Source organism: Somniosus microcephalus, chromosome 10 (genome assembly GCF_052327205.1).
Source record: "Somniosus microcephalus isolate GS21.2 chromosome 10, FLI_Smic_1.0, whole genome shotgun sequence".
Classification (NCBI taxonomy): Eukaryota; Metazoa; Chordata; class Chondrichthyes; order Squaliformes; family Somniosidae; genus Somniosus; species Somniosus microcephalus.
The window spans coordinates 184331083-184349099 of NC_140996.1; the positions used below are offsets into that span (position 1 = coordinate 184331083).

The 18017-nt window shown below is 47.8% G+C and overlaps 1 protein-coding gene across 1 annotated transcript in view; it reads left to right on the top strand.

Moving 5' to 3' along the window:
• Positions 1 to 18017, top strand: part of wdr95 (WD40 repeat domain 95) — a 255032-nt gene that overhangs the window by 222450 nt on the left and 14565 nt on the right. Inside the window, 1 exon segment of the mRNA XM_085999311.1 lies at positions 11735 to 11829. Within this exon segment, the coding sequence (XP_085855437.1) occupies positions 11735 to 11829 (95 nt within the window).

Genomic DNA, 18017 nt, shown 5'->3' on the forward strand with positions numbered 1-18017 from the left:
GGAAAATGGGATTAGACTGGACAGGGAGGGATGGGCAGCGCAGACACGATGGGCCGAAGGGCCTCTTTCTGTGCTGTAAAACTCTATGACTCTATGACTCATGACGTCGTATTACGTTCTCTCCAACGTCTACCGTGTACATCAAAGGTCCCTGTCGTGCACAAATTGTTCCAGGTTGCCATTTATCATCCCTATAGTCCCTGGCCATCACTGGTTGTCCTATTTCAAAACTATGAGTGGCTTTTTTATTTACATGCTGGAATTGCTTGTTTTCGACTTCCCGTCGCACATTGGGTTTTAACAAATCCAACCGGGACCGCAACCTTCTGTTATAGAACATTATGGCAGGGCTTTGACTTGTCACTGCATGCGTGGTGTTTCGATACGCCATTAGGAAATTGTCCACCTTGTGTTGTAGTGGAATATGATCTTCACTCATGGCCTTTATCGCCTTTTTGAACATTTGTACAAATCTCTCGGCCAACCCATTTGTAGCCGGATGATATGGGGCAGATGTATAGTGTTTCACCCCATTCTTTTTCATGAATTTCTGGAATTCTTCTGACACGAACTGTGGTCCGTTGTCTGAACATATTTGCTCCGGCAATCCATTCCTTGCAAATATGGTTCTTAGAACTGCAATCGTCTTCTCAGAGGTAGTGGTCGACATCTTAATCACTTCTGGCCATTTAGAATGTGCGTCTACTGCTATCAAAAACATGGAATCCATGAATGGGCCTGCAAAGTCGATATGCACACGTTGCCATGGGGCTGAAGGCCATTCCCACGGATGCAGCGGTGCAATTGGAGGTGCGTTCTGAACTTTTTGGCACCCTGAGCAGCTTTTAGTCAGATCCTCTATTTGTTTGTCTATACCTGGCCACCACACAAGCCCTAGCAAGGCTTTTCATCTTGACTCCCCCCAGATGACCTTCATGCAATTCTTTTAGAACTCTCTCCCTTAATTTAAGAGGAATAATCACCCTTGTTCCATACATCAATGTTCCTTGACATACGGACAGCTGTTCTCGTCTGGCTGAGAATGCTGGTAACAGTGGTTTGCCATGTGCTGCCCATCCCTTCACTGTCAAATCGTAGACCCGAGACAGTGTCGGGTCATTTCGGGTCTCTCTCTCAATACCCGCATTGGTGACTGGTAAGCATTCGATGATGGTCGAGTGAAATATCTCGACCGGGTCAACTGCCGGTGCCTCTTCCGCTTTAGGTAGTGGCAGGCGCGACAGCCCATCAGCATTACCATGCTGCTTTGTACCTTTGAACTCAATATCATACTGATGTGCCCCTAGGAAAAGGGACCATCTCTGAAGCCTCTGCGCCGTCATTACTGGAACACCCTTCTTAGGGTTAAAAATGGAAACCAACGGCTGGTGATCTGTCAGCAGCGTAAACTTTTGGCCGTGCAGGTAATGGTTAAATTTCTTAACTCCCCACACGAGGCTGAGAGCCTCCCTATCTATCTGAGCATAATTGCGCTCAGCGGAGGTCAATGATCTGGATGCAAAAGCGACTGGCCTTTCCGAGCCATCTGGAAATTTATGTGAGAGCACTGCCTCGATACCATATGGAGATGCATCACAAGCTAAGCGAATAGGTAGCGTTGGGTTAAAGTGAGCCAACACTTCCTTAGAGGTGATCAATGCCTTGCTCTTTTGAAAAGCCCGCTTACAATCATCGCTCCACTTCCATGGTATTCCCGTTTGCAAAAGAGTGTTTAGTGGGTGTAACACCGTGGATAAATTTGGAAGAAACTTGTGGTAATAGTTAACCAACCCGAGGAACGACCTCAACTGGGATACATTTTCCGGTGCTGGAGCCTTGACTACAGCTTTGATCTTGTCAGGGGACTTATTGAGCCCCTCCTGGTCAATGACGTGGCCGCAGTACGAGATTTACTTTTGAAAGAACTCGCATTTCTGGCGATTAGCTCTTAGCCCATATTCTTTCAATCTGATGAGCACCTGCTCCAAATTCGCGAGGTGATCCTTATCGTTATCTCCTGTAATCAGGATGTCATCCAGGTAGCATTATGTGCCTGGGATTCCCTGCAATACCTGCTCCATGGCCCTTTTCCAAATCGCTGGAGCCGATGCCACACCAAAAACCAGCCTATTATACTGATATATGCCCTTATGTGTGTTGATCGTGAGATACTGTCGTGACGCTTCATCAACTTCCATCTGTAGGTACGCCTGCGCCAGGTCTATCTTGGTGAAGTGCTTTCCGCCAGACAGCGAAGCGAAGATATCTTCGATCCGCGGAAGCGGATATTGCACCGTGTGAAGAACTGGATTAACAGTGATCTTGAAATCGCCACAGATGCGAACCTTCCCAGGTTCCCCAGGCTTGTTGCTCAATGAACGCTTCATGACAGGAACAATGGGTGTAGCCCATTCGCTCCAGTCCACCTTGGACAGTACCCCTGAACGTTCTAGCCCTTCCAGCTCTGCTTGCACAGCAGGTCGTATCGCATAGGGCACCGGTCTGGCTTTGAAAATTTTGGGGTTTGCTTGTTCTTCAACCTTGATGGTTGCAGTAATTCCTTTCAGTGTTCCCAGTCCCCGTTGGAACACCTCCCTAGCATCGTCTAAGATTTTGGACAGTCGTTTAAGTTTGACGTCGTCCTCCTTACAGTCATCCACAGTCAGTGCTTTTATGGAATGCCAGTCCAATTTTATTCGCCTGATCCATTCCCGTCCTAGTAGTGGCGGACCTCCATCAGGTAACACGTACAAGTCCATTTTCTGACTTTCTTTACCATTGTAGACCACATTTACTTTTATTTTTCCTTTGGGGTATACTTTTTGCCCCGTGTATGTTTTCAATACAATCTTCATATCCCTCAGGGGAAAATGCGAGAATAACCTTTTGTAGTCTTGCTTATTTATGACCGTTAATGCCGACCCTGTGTCCAGCTCCACCTTCACTTGGACTCCTGCTATCTGGAGCATGACCCAGATAGTTTGGTGGTCTGCTGTGTTACCCACATTATGTATTTTCAGACAACCCAGTTCCTTGCTGCTGGAGTCTGAATCCGTCTTCTGTTCATCCGAACTGTTCTCTGTCACCTTGTGTACTTTTTTGTACTTCTCCTGTGGTGATTTTTTGCTGCTGGTCTTCTTTCCTGACCGGCGTACTCTCGCTATGTGACCAAGTTTGCCACATTGCCTGCATTCTTTGTTTTTGAACCAGCACTGGTTCTGGTCATGCGTTGTCCTTCCGCAACGATAGCACTTTACTGCGCCCAATGCCATTTCATTGGTGCTGAATTCCAGTGGCCTTTGCTGTATCTCTGCAGTGCCCCGTGCTGCTGCCTCGTGGGATGCTGCAATGCTGAAAGCTTTGTCCAGCGTAAGATCCTTTTCCTCTAGCAGTCACTTCTGGGTTCCTTCCCTTAGGAGCCCACACACAAACTTATCTCTCAGTGCGTCTGCTAGTCCTGTTCCGAACTGGCAGTACTTTGCTAACTTGCGCAGTTCTGTTAGGAATTCAGCGTTACTTTCTTCTTTATGTTGAATTCTTCTGTAGAATTTAAACCGTTCCGCTATCAACAGCGGTGTGGGGTTTAAATGCTCTTGCAGGATAGTAACAATATCTGCGAAACTCTTTTCTACTGGTTTGTCTGGGGTTACCAGGTTCCTTAATAACTCGTACGTCTTCGCACCCATCGAGTTTAATAGGGTTAGTGCTTTCTTATCATCCGGTACATCATTCGTACTACAGTAAACTTCGATGCGTTCCACATAAGTGGCCCAATCTTCCACATCGTTGTCGAAGGCAGTGATGTTACCCGTTTTCAGCATCCTTGCTGAGTTTCTTCTTTCCCTTCGGATATTATTTAATAATATGATTAAAAAAAAAATTTTTAATTAAAGATGACGGCTTTTCCCGCGCTTGTCTTCTTGCCCCGCCGACTCAAGATGGCGATTCCCGTGCTGTTGCTGTCCACGCCTCCCAGCTGTCCTTCCTGCCTTTCTTTTCCTGTGTATACGCTTCCTTGCGCTGCTGCTCTTGTTGCTCCGCCGCTCCCGCGGTCCTTGAGGCAATAAAGCGCCTTCCTGGCTGCTGCGCGTCTCTGCCCCGATTGCAGTTTATTTTAAAACTGCTTTTCAGCGCTTCTGCGCTGTTGCCCCGCCGCTCCCGCGGTCCTTGTGGCACTAAAGCGCCTTTCTGGCTGCTGCGTGTCTCTGCCCCGATTGCAGTCCGGCCCCTGACACCGGCTGCGGTCGTGTCCTCCGCCCTTTCTCTTTGTTTTTCCTCCCCTCTCCCTCTGGCAACTCGGCCGACTTCCCCCCCGTGCCGCTCGATCGGGCTTACCCGCCGCTGTCGAAGAAGGGATGATCACTGCCTGTTGCTGATGTTGGACTTCGTGGCCAGAAAACCAAACCGGGTTCTCGATGGCCTCCCGTGCGATGCAGTGCTCTGCAGGATGTTGAGGGCGGATGCCCTTTTTTGACTCCCGTTCTCTGAGGACGAAGCCTCCTTGGAATGGACCCCAGAATCAGTACTGGGGGAGGTGATGCATAACTGCCGCTAGGTACGATCAGACTCGTCACCACTGTTGAGTCTGTGTTTACAAGTGCAGTTATAATGAATAACAGGACACAGACAACAGCAGTAAGTAAACAGGTCTTTAGTGATTGAGGGTCAAGGCAGGAACTGAGGTACACTTGCTCCGCAGGGTTTATATACCGGTGTGGTCACCACCGGTGCTACAATGTACAGGAGCCATTAAAAAGTAGTCCATCACTTTAAGGTATCCTCTTAAGGTAGTACAGGTTACATACACTACACATGCTGTGACTCCCTCCATAAGGGAGAGCTTGGATGCAACCGTCCACCTTTGTGCAGTGCTCGTCAGTGTTTGCAGCACCTCAATGCTGTCAAACACTGACAGGACAACAACTATCAAACTCAATGTGACCATGGTCCCTTTAAGGAAACTGACTAATGACACGTCATCAAATGATGTCATCAGACCTACTTCCTGTTAATTGTCCGCAGGGCGGGCTTAACCAGCCTCTCTATGTCCTCTTGAAGTCTATCTAGAAGTTTTGTGTCATCTGCAAATCAAGGGAAAATCCCTTTGACAGAGCGGCTGCAGCCGGGAGCAGGACCGGAACCTGGCAAACAGCTATCCCACCACCACAGAGAAATTCCAGCCCTATGCCTCTATTTATGAATCCCAAGATCCCGTATGCTTTTTTAACCACTTTCTCAATCTGCCCTGCAACCTTCAACGATTTGTGCACAAATACCCCCAGGTCTCTCTGTTCATGCACCCCCTTTAAAATTGCACCCTTTAGTTTATATTGCCTCTCCTCATTCTTCCTACCAAAATGTATCACTTTGCGCTTTTCTGCATTAAATTTCATCTGCCACATGCCCACCCATTCCACCAGCCTCTCTATGTCCTCTTGAAGTCTATCACTATCCTCCTCACTGTTCACTTTACTTCCAAGTTTTGTGTCATCTGCACATTTTGAAATTGTGCCCTGTACATTCAAGTCCAAGTCATTAATATATATCAAGAAAAGCAGTGGTCCTGGTACCAACCCCTGGGGAACACCACTGTATACCCTCCTCCAGTCTCTCTGTTTTCTGTCACTTAGCCAATTTCGTATCCATGCTGCCACTGTCTCTTTTATTCCATGGGCTTCAACTTTGTTGGCAAGCCTATTATGTGACACTTTATCAAACGCCTTTTGGAAGTCCATGCACACCACATCAACCCTCCCTGTTACCTTATCAAAAAACGAAATCAAGTTAGTTAAACACGATTTTCCTTTAATAAATCCGTGCTGGCTTTCCTTAATTAATCCACACTTGTCCAAGTGTCTGTTAATTTTGTCCCCGATTATTTTTTTAAAAGCTTCCCCACTACCAAGGTTAAATTGACTGGTCTGTAGTTGCTGGTTTTTTTTGAACAAGGGTGTAACATTTGCAATTCTCCAGTCCTCTGGCAGCACCACCCCTATATCTAAGGAGGATTGGAAGATTATGGCCAGTACCTCTGCAATTTCCACCTTTACTTCCCTTAGCATCCTAGGATGCATCCCATCTGGTCTTGGCGACTTATCTACTTTGGCCTAGAAATTCAGTATAGCCACGTTTGGGGCGCTACAGCATGGCGTTCGCTAACTTTTGCGCCCGGCGCAACTTAGCGCCACCTTCGCCGATATTCAGTTGCATCGCTCCAAGAGGTTGCTGCTGCGCTAAAGCAGGCGATGCACGACTATCATTGGGCGCTAAGCCGGCGATCCGGGGCGCAAACACCGAAGGCGGGCGCAGCGCAGGTGCGGCGAGTTGCTCATTGAGGGCAGACAGTCAGGCGCCGGTCAGCACTTAAAGGGGGAGGGTGGAATTGCTTGGCTGCCACGCCCTGCACACTGCAGCCCTAAGGCAAGGCCTCAACACTGCTTCTGGAACAGCTCCACGCCCAGGAGAATGGAGAAGGCCAGGGAGAGAGTGCAGCGCTTCGGCGAGGGTGACCTGAGGCTGCTGGTTGGCGCAGTGGACCGCAGGCGCCATATCCTCTTCCCTGCGGGTGGCAGGAGGCCGCTGCCCGCCGAATATCGGAAAGCATGGAGGGATGTGGCAAACCGGGTCACGTCCAACAGCGTGGTTGGCAGGACACCAACCCAGTGCCGGAAAAAATTCAATGACCTCACTCGTGTTGTCAGGGTGAGTACCTTTTCCAGTATCCTCCTCATCCCTGCATGTGCACCTCACTTTATGGCCAAACAGGTCTGAAAGCCCTAATGGCCAGCCCTCATCCAGCAGCTATGGGACTGTCATGAAAAGCACTTGCGCAATCAGGACTTTAGACACTGTCAGGGCTATTCGACCATGGGAGGCAGTGCGGGCAAGATCAGGACTTTAGACACTGTCAGGGCTATTCGACCATGGGAGGCAGTGCGGGCAAGATCAGGGCTTGACACGGTCAGGGCTAATCGAACATGGGAGGCAGTGCGGGCAAGATCAGGGCTTGACACTGTACTTAGAGGCGGTCCTTTCTCTTGCAGGCCAAGCTGGCACATAACAGAAGACAGCAGCAACAGACTGGGGGAGGCCGTCCTGACCTGAAACAGCTGAGCGACCTCGAGCAGCGAGTGGAGCGGATCATGGCAGGCCGGCTGAGTGGCCCCGTCATCACTGGAGATGCTGACCCTGTTCTGGGCACCAATGGTAAGGTCATCACCTTTTTGACCTCTCCCTTTCCACTTGCGCCTCACACCAGCATCCTTTGCCACTATCGAACCAATGCAGTGCACAGCAGCACTCATGCCTCCCTTGCTGCCGCCCTGTCCTCACTCTAAAGCAACTCTTGTGCCTCCCTGCTTTCAGATGGTGACTCACCAGGTGAGGAGGCGGCCCCTCAAGCTGGCACTGTGTCCGTGTCAGACATAGAGGAGGAGGAAGAGGAAGCCAGCCCATCAGGGACATCCTCAGCCGAGGCAGCCCATGGCCATGATGGTGACACGTCTTCCCTGGAGGGGAGCAGGGGGGAAGGGTCGGAGGATAGTGAAGCTCCGGGGACCAGCGGGCTGCAGCAACGCGGGAGGGGTGGGGAAGCTCGGCGGCCTTCTCCCCGGAGGGTGAGTGCGGCCTCCAGTCCTGCTACGGTGAGCGCAGAGGAGGTGCGGCTCCTAGCGGAAATGGGCGCCCAGGCTGAGCGCAGGCACACTGAGCTCATGGCTGTAGTGGCAAGGATGCCTGACTCCATAGAGTCACTGGCAAGGAGTGTGCAGGAATTCGGGGCAGCACAGGCCAGGAGTCTGCAACAATTCAGTGCAGCACAGGCCAGGAGTCTGCAGGACATCGCGGCAGCACAGGCTAGGAGTCAGCAGGACTTCGCTGCTTCACAGGCGGCTTCTAGCCAAGTGCTCAGTCGTGCCGTGCATTCACTGGCTGCTGTCATGCAGACACAGACCAGGGCCACACGGGCACTAACTGCTGCCACACTCGCTGGATCGGCCAGGCATCGCCGGGGCACTCGCTGTGCCGCAGCAGCCCAGCAGTCTGTGCCTCAGCAGATTGCTGCGCATGCTGCAGTGCTGGCCCGTGCGCGTGCCAATGTATCAGCCGACCAGGGAGTGCCTGTGATCTGTCAGGTTGGCAGCATTCCTGCAGCCAACACTGTCACTCCTCCATTGCAGCTGCCACCAGCTGTTGGACAGACTGCTGCCGCCCAAGCAGAGTTGGAGCAGTCAGCAGCCGGCCCCTCCAGGCCCAGAGCTGGTCCAGGCCGACCCCCAAGGGCATCTGCCGTCTCACCATCTGACCCTCAGCAGCCTTCCCCCAGCCTTGCTGCAGCCACTGGGGTCCCATTGAGGAGGAGCTGCAGGGTGGGTAGGGGCCAGTCACGGAAGCGAAACGGATCACCCTCACAGGGGAAAAAGTAGAAGGTGTGGCCAAATGTTTTGTTTTACTTATAAAAGCCGAGACTGGTGTATTTGTTTCATATTTAAAGGCCGAGACTGGTATATTTGTTTTACTTGTAAAGGCCGAGACTGGTGTATTTGTGTTTTTGGGGGGGGTTTCTCTCCATTAGTTTGTCATGTGGGAAGGGCACAGAGGTATCATAGTAAAAAAAATTCTTAAATCGCACTGTCCATGCTTTCTTTTGGAAGTCCTGGTTGCCCTGCTCGGCTGAGGGCTTGTGGAGCAGCTACATTCATCTTCTGCCATTGGCACAAGCCATTCCCTGAGAGGGGGCCTAGAACCGACTTGCAATAAGCCGCCGACAGGCGGCCCTTGCACTTTCTGCCTCCCTCCTGTGCTGGTCCTCCTCCTCCTCCTCCTCTGGTGGTCCTCCAATGTCTGCTGGCAGTGGCTGAGTCCTGCGGATAGCCAGGTTGTGCAGCATGCAGCACACGACAACGAAATGGGAGACTCGCTCAGGCGAGTACTGTAGGGCTCCTCCGGAATGATCCAGACAGCGGAACCGTTGCTTCAGCACGCCGATTGTTTGCTCAATGATGTTCCTGGTTGCTTGATGGCTGTCATTGTATCCCTCTTCAGCAGGGGTGCTGGGCGCATGGAGCGGGGTCATCAGCCAGGTGCACAAAGGATAGCCTTTGTCCCCGAGAAGCCATCCTCGTGGGTGAGGCTGGGCCTTGAACATGTCAGCCACAGAAGTCTGGCGCAGGATGAAGGCATCGTGGCTGCTGCCTGGAAAGCGGGCATTGACAGCTAGGATGAGCTGCCTGTGGTCACACACCAACTGCACGTTGAGCGAATGGTAGCCCTTCCTGTTGCGGTAATCCTCGGCATTCTCTAGAGGTGCCCGCAAAGCCACATGCGTGCAGTCAATGGCGCCCTGCACCATGGGGAAGCCCGCTAATGCTGCAAAGCCCATTGCACGCTGTTGCTGCTTGTCAACGGTCATGGGGAAGGACATGAACTGACGTCTCCTTCTGAAAAGGGCATTGGTCACCTGGCGGATGCAGCAATGTACCGCAAACTGGGAGATGTTGGAAATGTCCCCAGTAGCGGATTGGAAGGAGCCGGTGGCATAGAAGTTGAGAGCCACCGTCACCTTCACTGCCACCGACAGAGACGTCCTGCTCCTCAGCTGTGGCTGCAGATCTCCGCGAAGCAGGTGGCAGATCTCAGTGACCACCGCCCTTCTGAATCGCAGCCTCCGAACACACTGCTCCTCAGACATGTTCAGATATGAGAACTGCTGGCGGTATACCCTGGGTGGGTAAGGCCTCCTTTGCCGACGCCTGTTGCCCCTTCTCCGTCTGGCCATGACTGGCACTCTCTCACGGCGTCTCTGAGCCCTTTGAATGCAATGGAGAAGCCCAACGTTTCCACCCATTGCAGCCCCCATTATATGTTTCCAATCAATGCTGTGGCTCTGAAGTTAAAGACAAGTGCAAAGCTGTGGCCTGAAGCCACAAGTACCTGTGCGAGTGTTGAGCCAAACCAGAAAGCTCTCTACCTTTGTCTCTCTCCAAAGATCCGTCTCTCACAAAGAAGGAGTGGTGCAAAATGGCTGCCATTTATACTGCAGGAGGAGTCCCCTTTAATTAGCGCCCCCCACAGCGACTGGGAACCGTTCCCCTCTACCAGTCGCTAGGGGCGCCAGGCGCACAATAGGCCGGCGCCACTGAATTTCCGGTTTAGGGCGCACAAAGGGCGTTGCACCATGAAATGACGTCAGGATCTGCGCGCGCAGCTGAGCACGCGCAAAGGTTTTGCGCCGCCGCTAAATCTTAACTGAAGTTCGCGAGAGGCACAGATCGCGCTGCGCCCGGGTGCTAGCCGCTAAGCATCCCACTTCTCCTCCTCCTAAGGCGCTAGCGGCTGGCGCAAACAACTGAATTTCTAGGCCTTTAAGTTTAGCCAGCCTTTCAATACCTCCTCTATCAATTTTTATCCAATCCAGTATCTCAACTACCTCCTCTTTCACTATGACTTTGTCAGCATTTTCTTCCTTGGTAAAGACAGATGCAAGGTACTCATTTAGTACCTCAGCCATGTCCTGTGCCTCCATGTGTAGGTCTCCCCACCCCCTCCTCTTACTACTCGTTTATTATTTATATATGCCTATAGAAGACTTTTGGATTCCCTTTTATGTTAGCTGCTAGTCTATTCTCATACACTCTCTTTGCCCCTCTTATTTCGTTTTTCACTTCCCCCTGAAATTTCTATATTCAACCTAATTCTCACTTGTATTTTCAACCTGACATCTGTCATATGCCCCTTTTTTCTGCTTCATCTTACGCTGTATCTCTTTTGTCATTTAGGGAGCTCTGGCTTTGATTGCCCTACCTTTACCCCTCGTGGGAATGTATCTAGACTATACCCAAATTGGAGGAATAATTGCCATAAAATAGGACGCCTGAGTAACTGTGCAGAGGATTTTAAATGAATTGGGGAGAGCTTAGATAATTTAATAGATTAGGTACATAAATGATGGATGAAATTAAATGCAGAAAAATTTGAGGTGATACATTTTGGGAGGAAGAATGAGAATCTGGTAAAATTTTAAAAGGAGTAGAGGAGCAGAAAGACTCAGGTGTTCAGATACACAGATCTTCAAAAGTGGAAGGACAAGTTGATAAAAGTTGTAAAAAAAAAGTATATGGGATCCTAGGTTTTATAGGTGCATAGAGTACAAAAGTAAAGGTAAATAAACCTGTACAAATCTTTGATTAGGGCACAGTTACAATATTCTATTCAGTTTTGGATGGCCTACTTTTGGAAAGATGGCCAGGCCAGGGAGGGGATGTAGAAGAGATTTACTAAGATGATACCAGAGATAAGAGGCTCTAGTTATGATGACACTAGAGAAATTGGTGCTTTTTTCATTAGAATACAGAATGCTAAGAGGAGTCTTGATAGAGATATTCAAAATGATGAGGGATTTTGATATGATAAATTGGGAAAAAACTATTTTCAGTGGTCTGTGCAATGAAAACTGGAAGGCATAAATTTAAGAGAGTCACCAAAAGAACAAGGAATAAGGTTAAGAGAATTTCCTCTAACAGTGATTGTTACAGCATAGAATATGCTGCCAGAAACAGTGGTAGAAGCAGAATCCTTAACAAATTTTAAAAGGGAAGTGGTAAATATTGGAAAAAGACAAATTTAAAAGCATATAGGGAAATAGGACTTTGTGGATAGCCCTTTCAGTGAGCCAACTCGGGTGTGTTGGGTCGAATGGTCTCCTATGCTGTAAAATTCTATGCTCTTATGATTCTAGGATCTTCAGCACAAATCTCCAAAGGTGGTCATTTCAGATCATGATATCAAAGAAGAAATACAAATGAAGACGTCCCAGAACAACCTTGGCAAAAGGTAATGCCTGCAGTTTTGGTTCCTAGTGCCTCCAAGAACCTAGGAAATCATAAATAAATGAAGATCAAGTTCATCTGGTGCATGCATAAGAATGCTGTATTTTCATTAAAATACACTAAAACAAGCATAATATTTTACACTGTGGCCTTATGCCTAAAATACTACTGTGTAGCTTCTATAAACTTCCAAGTTTCTAAAATAATTGTTTACTTGGCACAGATCCATTTCCGTTCTTTTCACGATAGTGGATGCATTGGTTGTCATTTTCCAAAATTCCATAGATTCTAGAATGGTCCCAGCGGATTGGAAGGTAGCAAATGTAACCCCACTATTTAAGAAAGGAGGGAGAGAGAAAATGGGAAACTACAGACTAGTTAGCCTGACATCAGTCGTAGGGAAAATGCTAGAATCTATTATTAAGGACGTGATAACAGGGAACTTAGAAAATAATAATAGGATTGGGCAGAGTCAACATGGATTGATGAAAGGGAAATCGTGTTTGACGAATCTGTTAGAGTTTTTTGAGGTTGTAACTAGCAGAATAGATAAGGGGGAACCAGTGGATGTGGTGTATTTGGATTTTCAGAAGGCATTCAATAAGGTGCCACACAAGAGGTTATTAAACAAAATTAGGTCTCATGGGATTGGGCTAATATATTAGCATAAATTGAGGATTGGTTAACAGACAGAAAACAGAGTACGAATAAACGGGTCATTTTTGTGTTGGCAGGCTGTAACTCGTGGGGTACCACAAGGATCAGTGCTTGGGCCTCAGCTATTCACAATCTACATCAATGATTTGGATGAGGGGACCAAATATAATATATCTAAGTTTGCTGATGATACAAAGCTGGGTGGGAATGTAAGTTGTGAGGAGGATGCTAGGAGGCTTCAAGGGGATATAGACAAGCTAAGTGAGTGGGCAAGAACATGGCAAATGGAATAATAATGTGGAGAAATGTGAAGTTATCCACTTTGGTAGGAAAAATAGAAAAGCAGAGTATTTTTTAAATGGTGAGAGTTTGGGAAATGTTGGTGTTCAGAGGGACCTGAGTGTCTGTATATGAATCACTTAAAGTTAACATGCAAGTACAGCAAGCAATTAGGAAAACAAATGGTATGTTGGCCTTTATTACAAGAGGATTTGAGTATAAGAGTAAAGACATTTTACTGCAATTATATAGGGCCCTGGTGAGACCACACCTGGAGTATTGTGTGCAGTTTTGGCCTCCTTATCTAAGGAAGAATATACTTGCCATAGAGGAAGTGCAACGAAGGTTCACCAGACTGGTTCCTGGGATGGGGGGATTGTCCTATGAGGACAGATGTTGAGTAGACTAGGACTATATTCTTTACAGTTTAGAAGACGGAGAGGTGATCTCATTGAAACATACAAAATTCTTACAGGGCTTGACAGGGTAGATGCAGGGAGGATATTTCCCCTGGCTGGGGAGTCTAAAACCATGGGTCACAGTCTCGGAATATGGGCTCGGCCATTTAGGACTGAGATGAGGAGAAATTTCTTCACTCAGAGGGTGGTGAATCTTTGGAATTCTCTACCCCAGAGGGCTACGGAGGCTCAGTCATTGAGTATATTCAAGACAGAGATCGATAGATTTTTGGATATTAAGGAAATCAAGGGATATTAGTGCAGGAAAGTGGAGATGAGGTCAAAGATCAGCCACGATCTTATTTAATGGTGGAGCAGGCTCAAGGGGCCAAATGGCCTACTCCTGCTCCTATTTCTTATGTTCTTATGAATAGCCTATACCTTGATTGATTAGAGAATATCTTGAAGTTGAGTGTCTGGTATATAACATATAACTTGCATAATTTAAAGTGATTATTTAAAAAACATTTCATAGTTTGAGAAATCTTATGTCCGCTTCACAGAATCACAGAAACCCCACAGTGCAGATAGAGGCCATTTCGGCCCATCGAGCCTGCACCGACACATATCCCACCCGATCCCCGTAACCCCTACACCAACACATATCCCACCCTATCCCCGTAACCCCACGTATTTAATCCCCCTAACACTAAGGGTCAATTTTTTTTATCATAGCCAATCAACCTAAACCCGCACATCTTTGGACTGTGGGAGGAAACCGGAGCACCCGGAGGAAACCCACGCAAACACGGGGAGAATGTGCAAACTCCACACAGCCAGTCACCCGAGGCCGGATTCGAACCCGGGTCCCTGGCGCTGTGAGGCAACAGTGCTAACAGTGCTAACCTAAGAGCTTAGGGAAAGTCTACTTGCTGTCAGTAATATAATTTAACAATGCCCCTACAGTTATACTTTCAGGGAACATCTTTGGGATAAATTTCCTCCCGCAACATTTTTAGGCAGCTAGCTGGTGAACAATGCCAAACAGGAGGCCCAGTCAATTGATTTTAGCCTGGTGGCATCCTGTCACAGGATCAGCATTCTGCAGTATTCCCTAGAGCATGTGACATCCTCCATGGACACTGCTGCCAGGCCTTCACACCAGGAGTCTGTATCACCAGCTTTTGCAACTTTGTTGGAAGCTCAAACTGCCGCCATTCAGACTCTGGGCTCCAATGCCTGCTCCACCTTGAAGAGGCAGGTGGACCACAAGGATATGGCTTTAAAGGCATCACTGATTTACTCATGTTTGCTCTCCTGCGCAAATAGATGTAAACAGATATGATATGATTGGGATTACGGAAACATGGCTCCAGGGTGACCAGGGCTGGGAACTCAACATCCAGGGGTATTCAATATTCAGGAAAGACAGGCAAAAAGGAAAAGGAGGTGGGGTAGCATTGCTGGTTAAAGAGGGGATTAACACAATTGTAAGGAAGGATATTAGCTCTGATGATGTAGAATCTGTATGGGTAGAGCTGAGAAATACCAAGGGACAGAAAACGTTAGTGGGAGTTGTATACAGACCCCCAAATAGTAATGCGGAGGTTGGGGATGGCATTAAATGGGAAATTAGAGACGCATGCAATAAGGGCACAGCAGTTATCATGGGTGACTTTAATCTACATATAGATTGGGCTAACCAAATTAGTAACAATACTGTGGAGGAGGAATTCCTGGAGTGTATACGGGATGGTTTCCTGAACCAATATGTCAAGGAACCAACTAGAGATCAGGCCATCTTAGACTGGGTATTATGTAATGAGAAAGGAATAATTAGCAATCTTGTGCGAGGCCCCTTGGGGCGGAGCGATCATAATATGATAGAATTCTTCATTAAGATGGAGAGTGAAGTATTTGACTCAGAGACTAGGGTCCTGAATTTAAATAAAGGAAACTACGATGGTATGAGGTGCGAGTTGGGTAGGATTGATTGGGGAATGTTACTCAAAGGGTTGACAGTGGATAGACAATGGCAAACATTTAAAGATCGCATGGATGAACTACAGAATTTGTTCATTCCTGTTTGGCATAAAAATAAAACAAAAAAGGTGAATCAACCGTGGCTAACAAGGGAAATTAGAGATAGCATAAGATCCAAGGAGAGGGCATATAAATTGGCCAGAAAAAGCAGCAAACCTGAGGATTGGGAGCAGTTTAGGATTCAACAAAGGAGGACAAAGGGATTAATTTAGAGGGGGAAAATAGAGTATGAGAGTAAGCTTGCAGGGAACATAAAAACTGACTGTAAAAGCTTCTATAGATATGTGAAGCGAAAAAGATTGGTGAAGTCAAGCGTACGTCCCTTGCAGTCAGAATCGGGAATTTATAATGGGGAACAAAGAAATGGCAGACCAATTAAATACATACTTTGGTTCTGTCTTCACAAAGGAGGGCACAAATAACCTCCCAGAGATGTCGGGGAACATAGGGTCTAATGAGAGGGAGGAACTGAATGAAATCAGCATTTGTAGGGAAATGGTGTTCGGGAAATTGATGGGATTGAAGTCCGATAAATCCCCAGGGCCTGATAATCTACATCCTAGGGTAGTTAAAGAAGTGGCCCTAGAAATAGTAGATGCATTGCTGGTCATCTTCCAAAATTCTATAGACTCTGGAACAGTTCCCATGGATTGGAGGGTAGCTAATGTTACCCCACTATTCAAAAAAGGTGGTAGAGAGAAAACGGGGAGTTATAGACCGGTCAGCCTGACATCGGTAGTGGGGAAAATGCTAGAGTCCATCCTAAAAGATGTAATAGCAGAGCACTTGGAAAACAGTGACCGGATCAGACAAAGTCAACATCGAATTACAAAAGGTAAATTGTGTTTGACTATTCTACTGTAATTTTTTGAGGATGTAACTGGTAAAATAGATAAGGGAGAACCAGTGGATGTGGTGTATTTGGACTTTCAGAAGGCTTTCGATAAGGTCCTGCATAAGAGATTAGCATGTAAAGTTAAGGCACATGGGATTGGGGGCAAGGTACTGACTTGGATAGAGAACTGGTTGGCAGACAGGAAGCAAAGAGTTGGAATAAATGGGTCTTTTTCCGAGTGGCGGGCAGTGACTAGTGGGGTACCGCAGGGATCGGTCCTAGGACCCCAGCTATTCACAATATATATTAATGATCTAGACGAGGGAACTAGATGTAATATCTCCAAGTTTGCAGATGACACAAAGCTGGGTGGGCGTGTGTGCTGTGAGGAGGATGCCGAGAAACTCCAGGGTGATTTGGACAGGTTGGGTGATTGGGCAGATGCATGGCAGATGCAGTATAATGTGGATAAATGCGAGGTTATCCACTTTGGTGGCAAAAACAGGAAGGCAGATTATTATCTGAACGGCAATAGATTGGGAGAAGGGGAAGTGCAAAGAGACCTGGGAGTCCTTGTGCACCAGTCGCTGAAGGTAAGCGTACAGGTGCAGCAGGTGGTTAAGAAGGCAAATGGTATGTTGGCCTTCGTAGCGAGAGGATTTGAGTACAGGAACAAGGATGTCTTGCTGCAGTTGTACAGGGCCTTGGTGAGACCACACCTTGAGTATTGTGTGCAGTTTTGGTCGCCTTATCTGAGGAAGGATGTTCTTGCCATGGAGGAAGTGCAGCGAAGATTCACCAGACTGATACCTGGGATGGCAGGAATGACGTATGAGGAGAGATTGGGTCGATTGGGCTTAGAAGAATGAGAGGGAATCTCATTGAAACTTATAAAATTCTAACAGGACTAGACAGACTTGATGCAGGAAGGATGTTCCTGATGGCCGGGGAGTCCAGAACCAAGGGTCACAGTCTAAGGATAAGGGGTAAGCCATTTAGGACAGAGATGAGGAGGAATTTCTTCACCCAGAGAGTGGTGAACCTGTGGAATTCTCTACCACAGAAGGCAGTTGAGGCCAATTCATTAAATATATTCAAGAAGGAGTTAGATATATTTCTTAAGGCTAAAGGGATCAAGGGATATGGAGAGAAGGCAGGGACAGGGTACTGAGTTTGGATGATCAGCCATGATCACATTGAATGGCGGAGCAGGCTCGAGGGGCTGAATGGCCTACTCCTGCTCCTATCTTCTATGTTTCTATGCAGATCACTGGGAGTGATGAGGCATAGCCCTATGGGAGAGGCAACAGTGCAATGGGGATGATACATTTTGCCTTCTCTCAGGATGGCCCCACACCTACTCACTGAGCCAGTGCCTGCCATTGTGGCAGAAAGCTAGCTGGGCCAGACTGCCCTGGCAGCAGCCAAGGTGCTGCAGTCCACAGTCGAGCCAGCTCAGGCCCGCGCTCCTAGAGCTCATTGACCACATGCGTGACAAGGGTCCTCACTGCAGCAGCAGCTTTCCACCAGCTAAGTTGAAGCCATTGGGGAGCACATCATAAGAGCAGTAAGAATTTTTTTTATTTTTTAAATAGTCGTTCTGAGTTGATACTTGCGGGAAAATTGCATTTACGGCAATTATTATTTTTGCCATTAAAGAATTACCCTTTTCACATTTAGCATTTTTGATTGTAGTGGGGTTTCAATGTTGCTTAGAATCATAGAATGATACAGCACAGAAGGAGCCCATTCGGCCCATCGTGCCTGTGCCAGCTCTTTGAAAGAGCTATCCAATTAGTCCCACTCCCCTGCCCTTTCCCCATAGCCCTGCACATTTTTCCCCTTCAAGTATTTATCCAATTCCCTTTTGAAAATTATTTTTGAATCTGCTTCCACCAGCCTTTCGGGCAGTGCATTCGAGATCAAATCAAATTGCTGCATAAAAAAAAAAGTTCTCGTCTTGCCTCTGGTTCTTTTGCC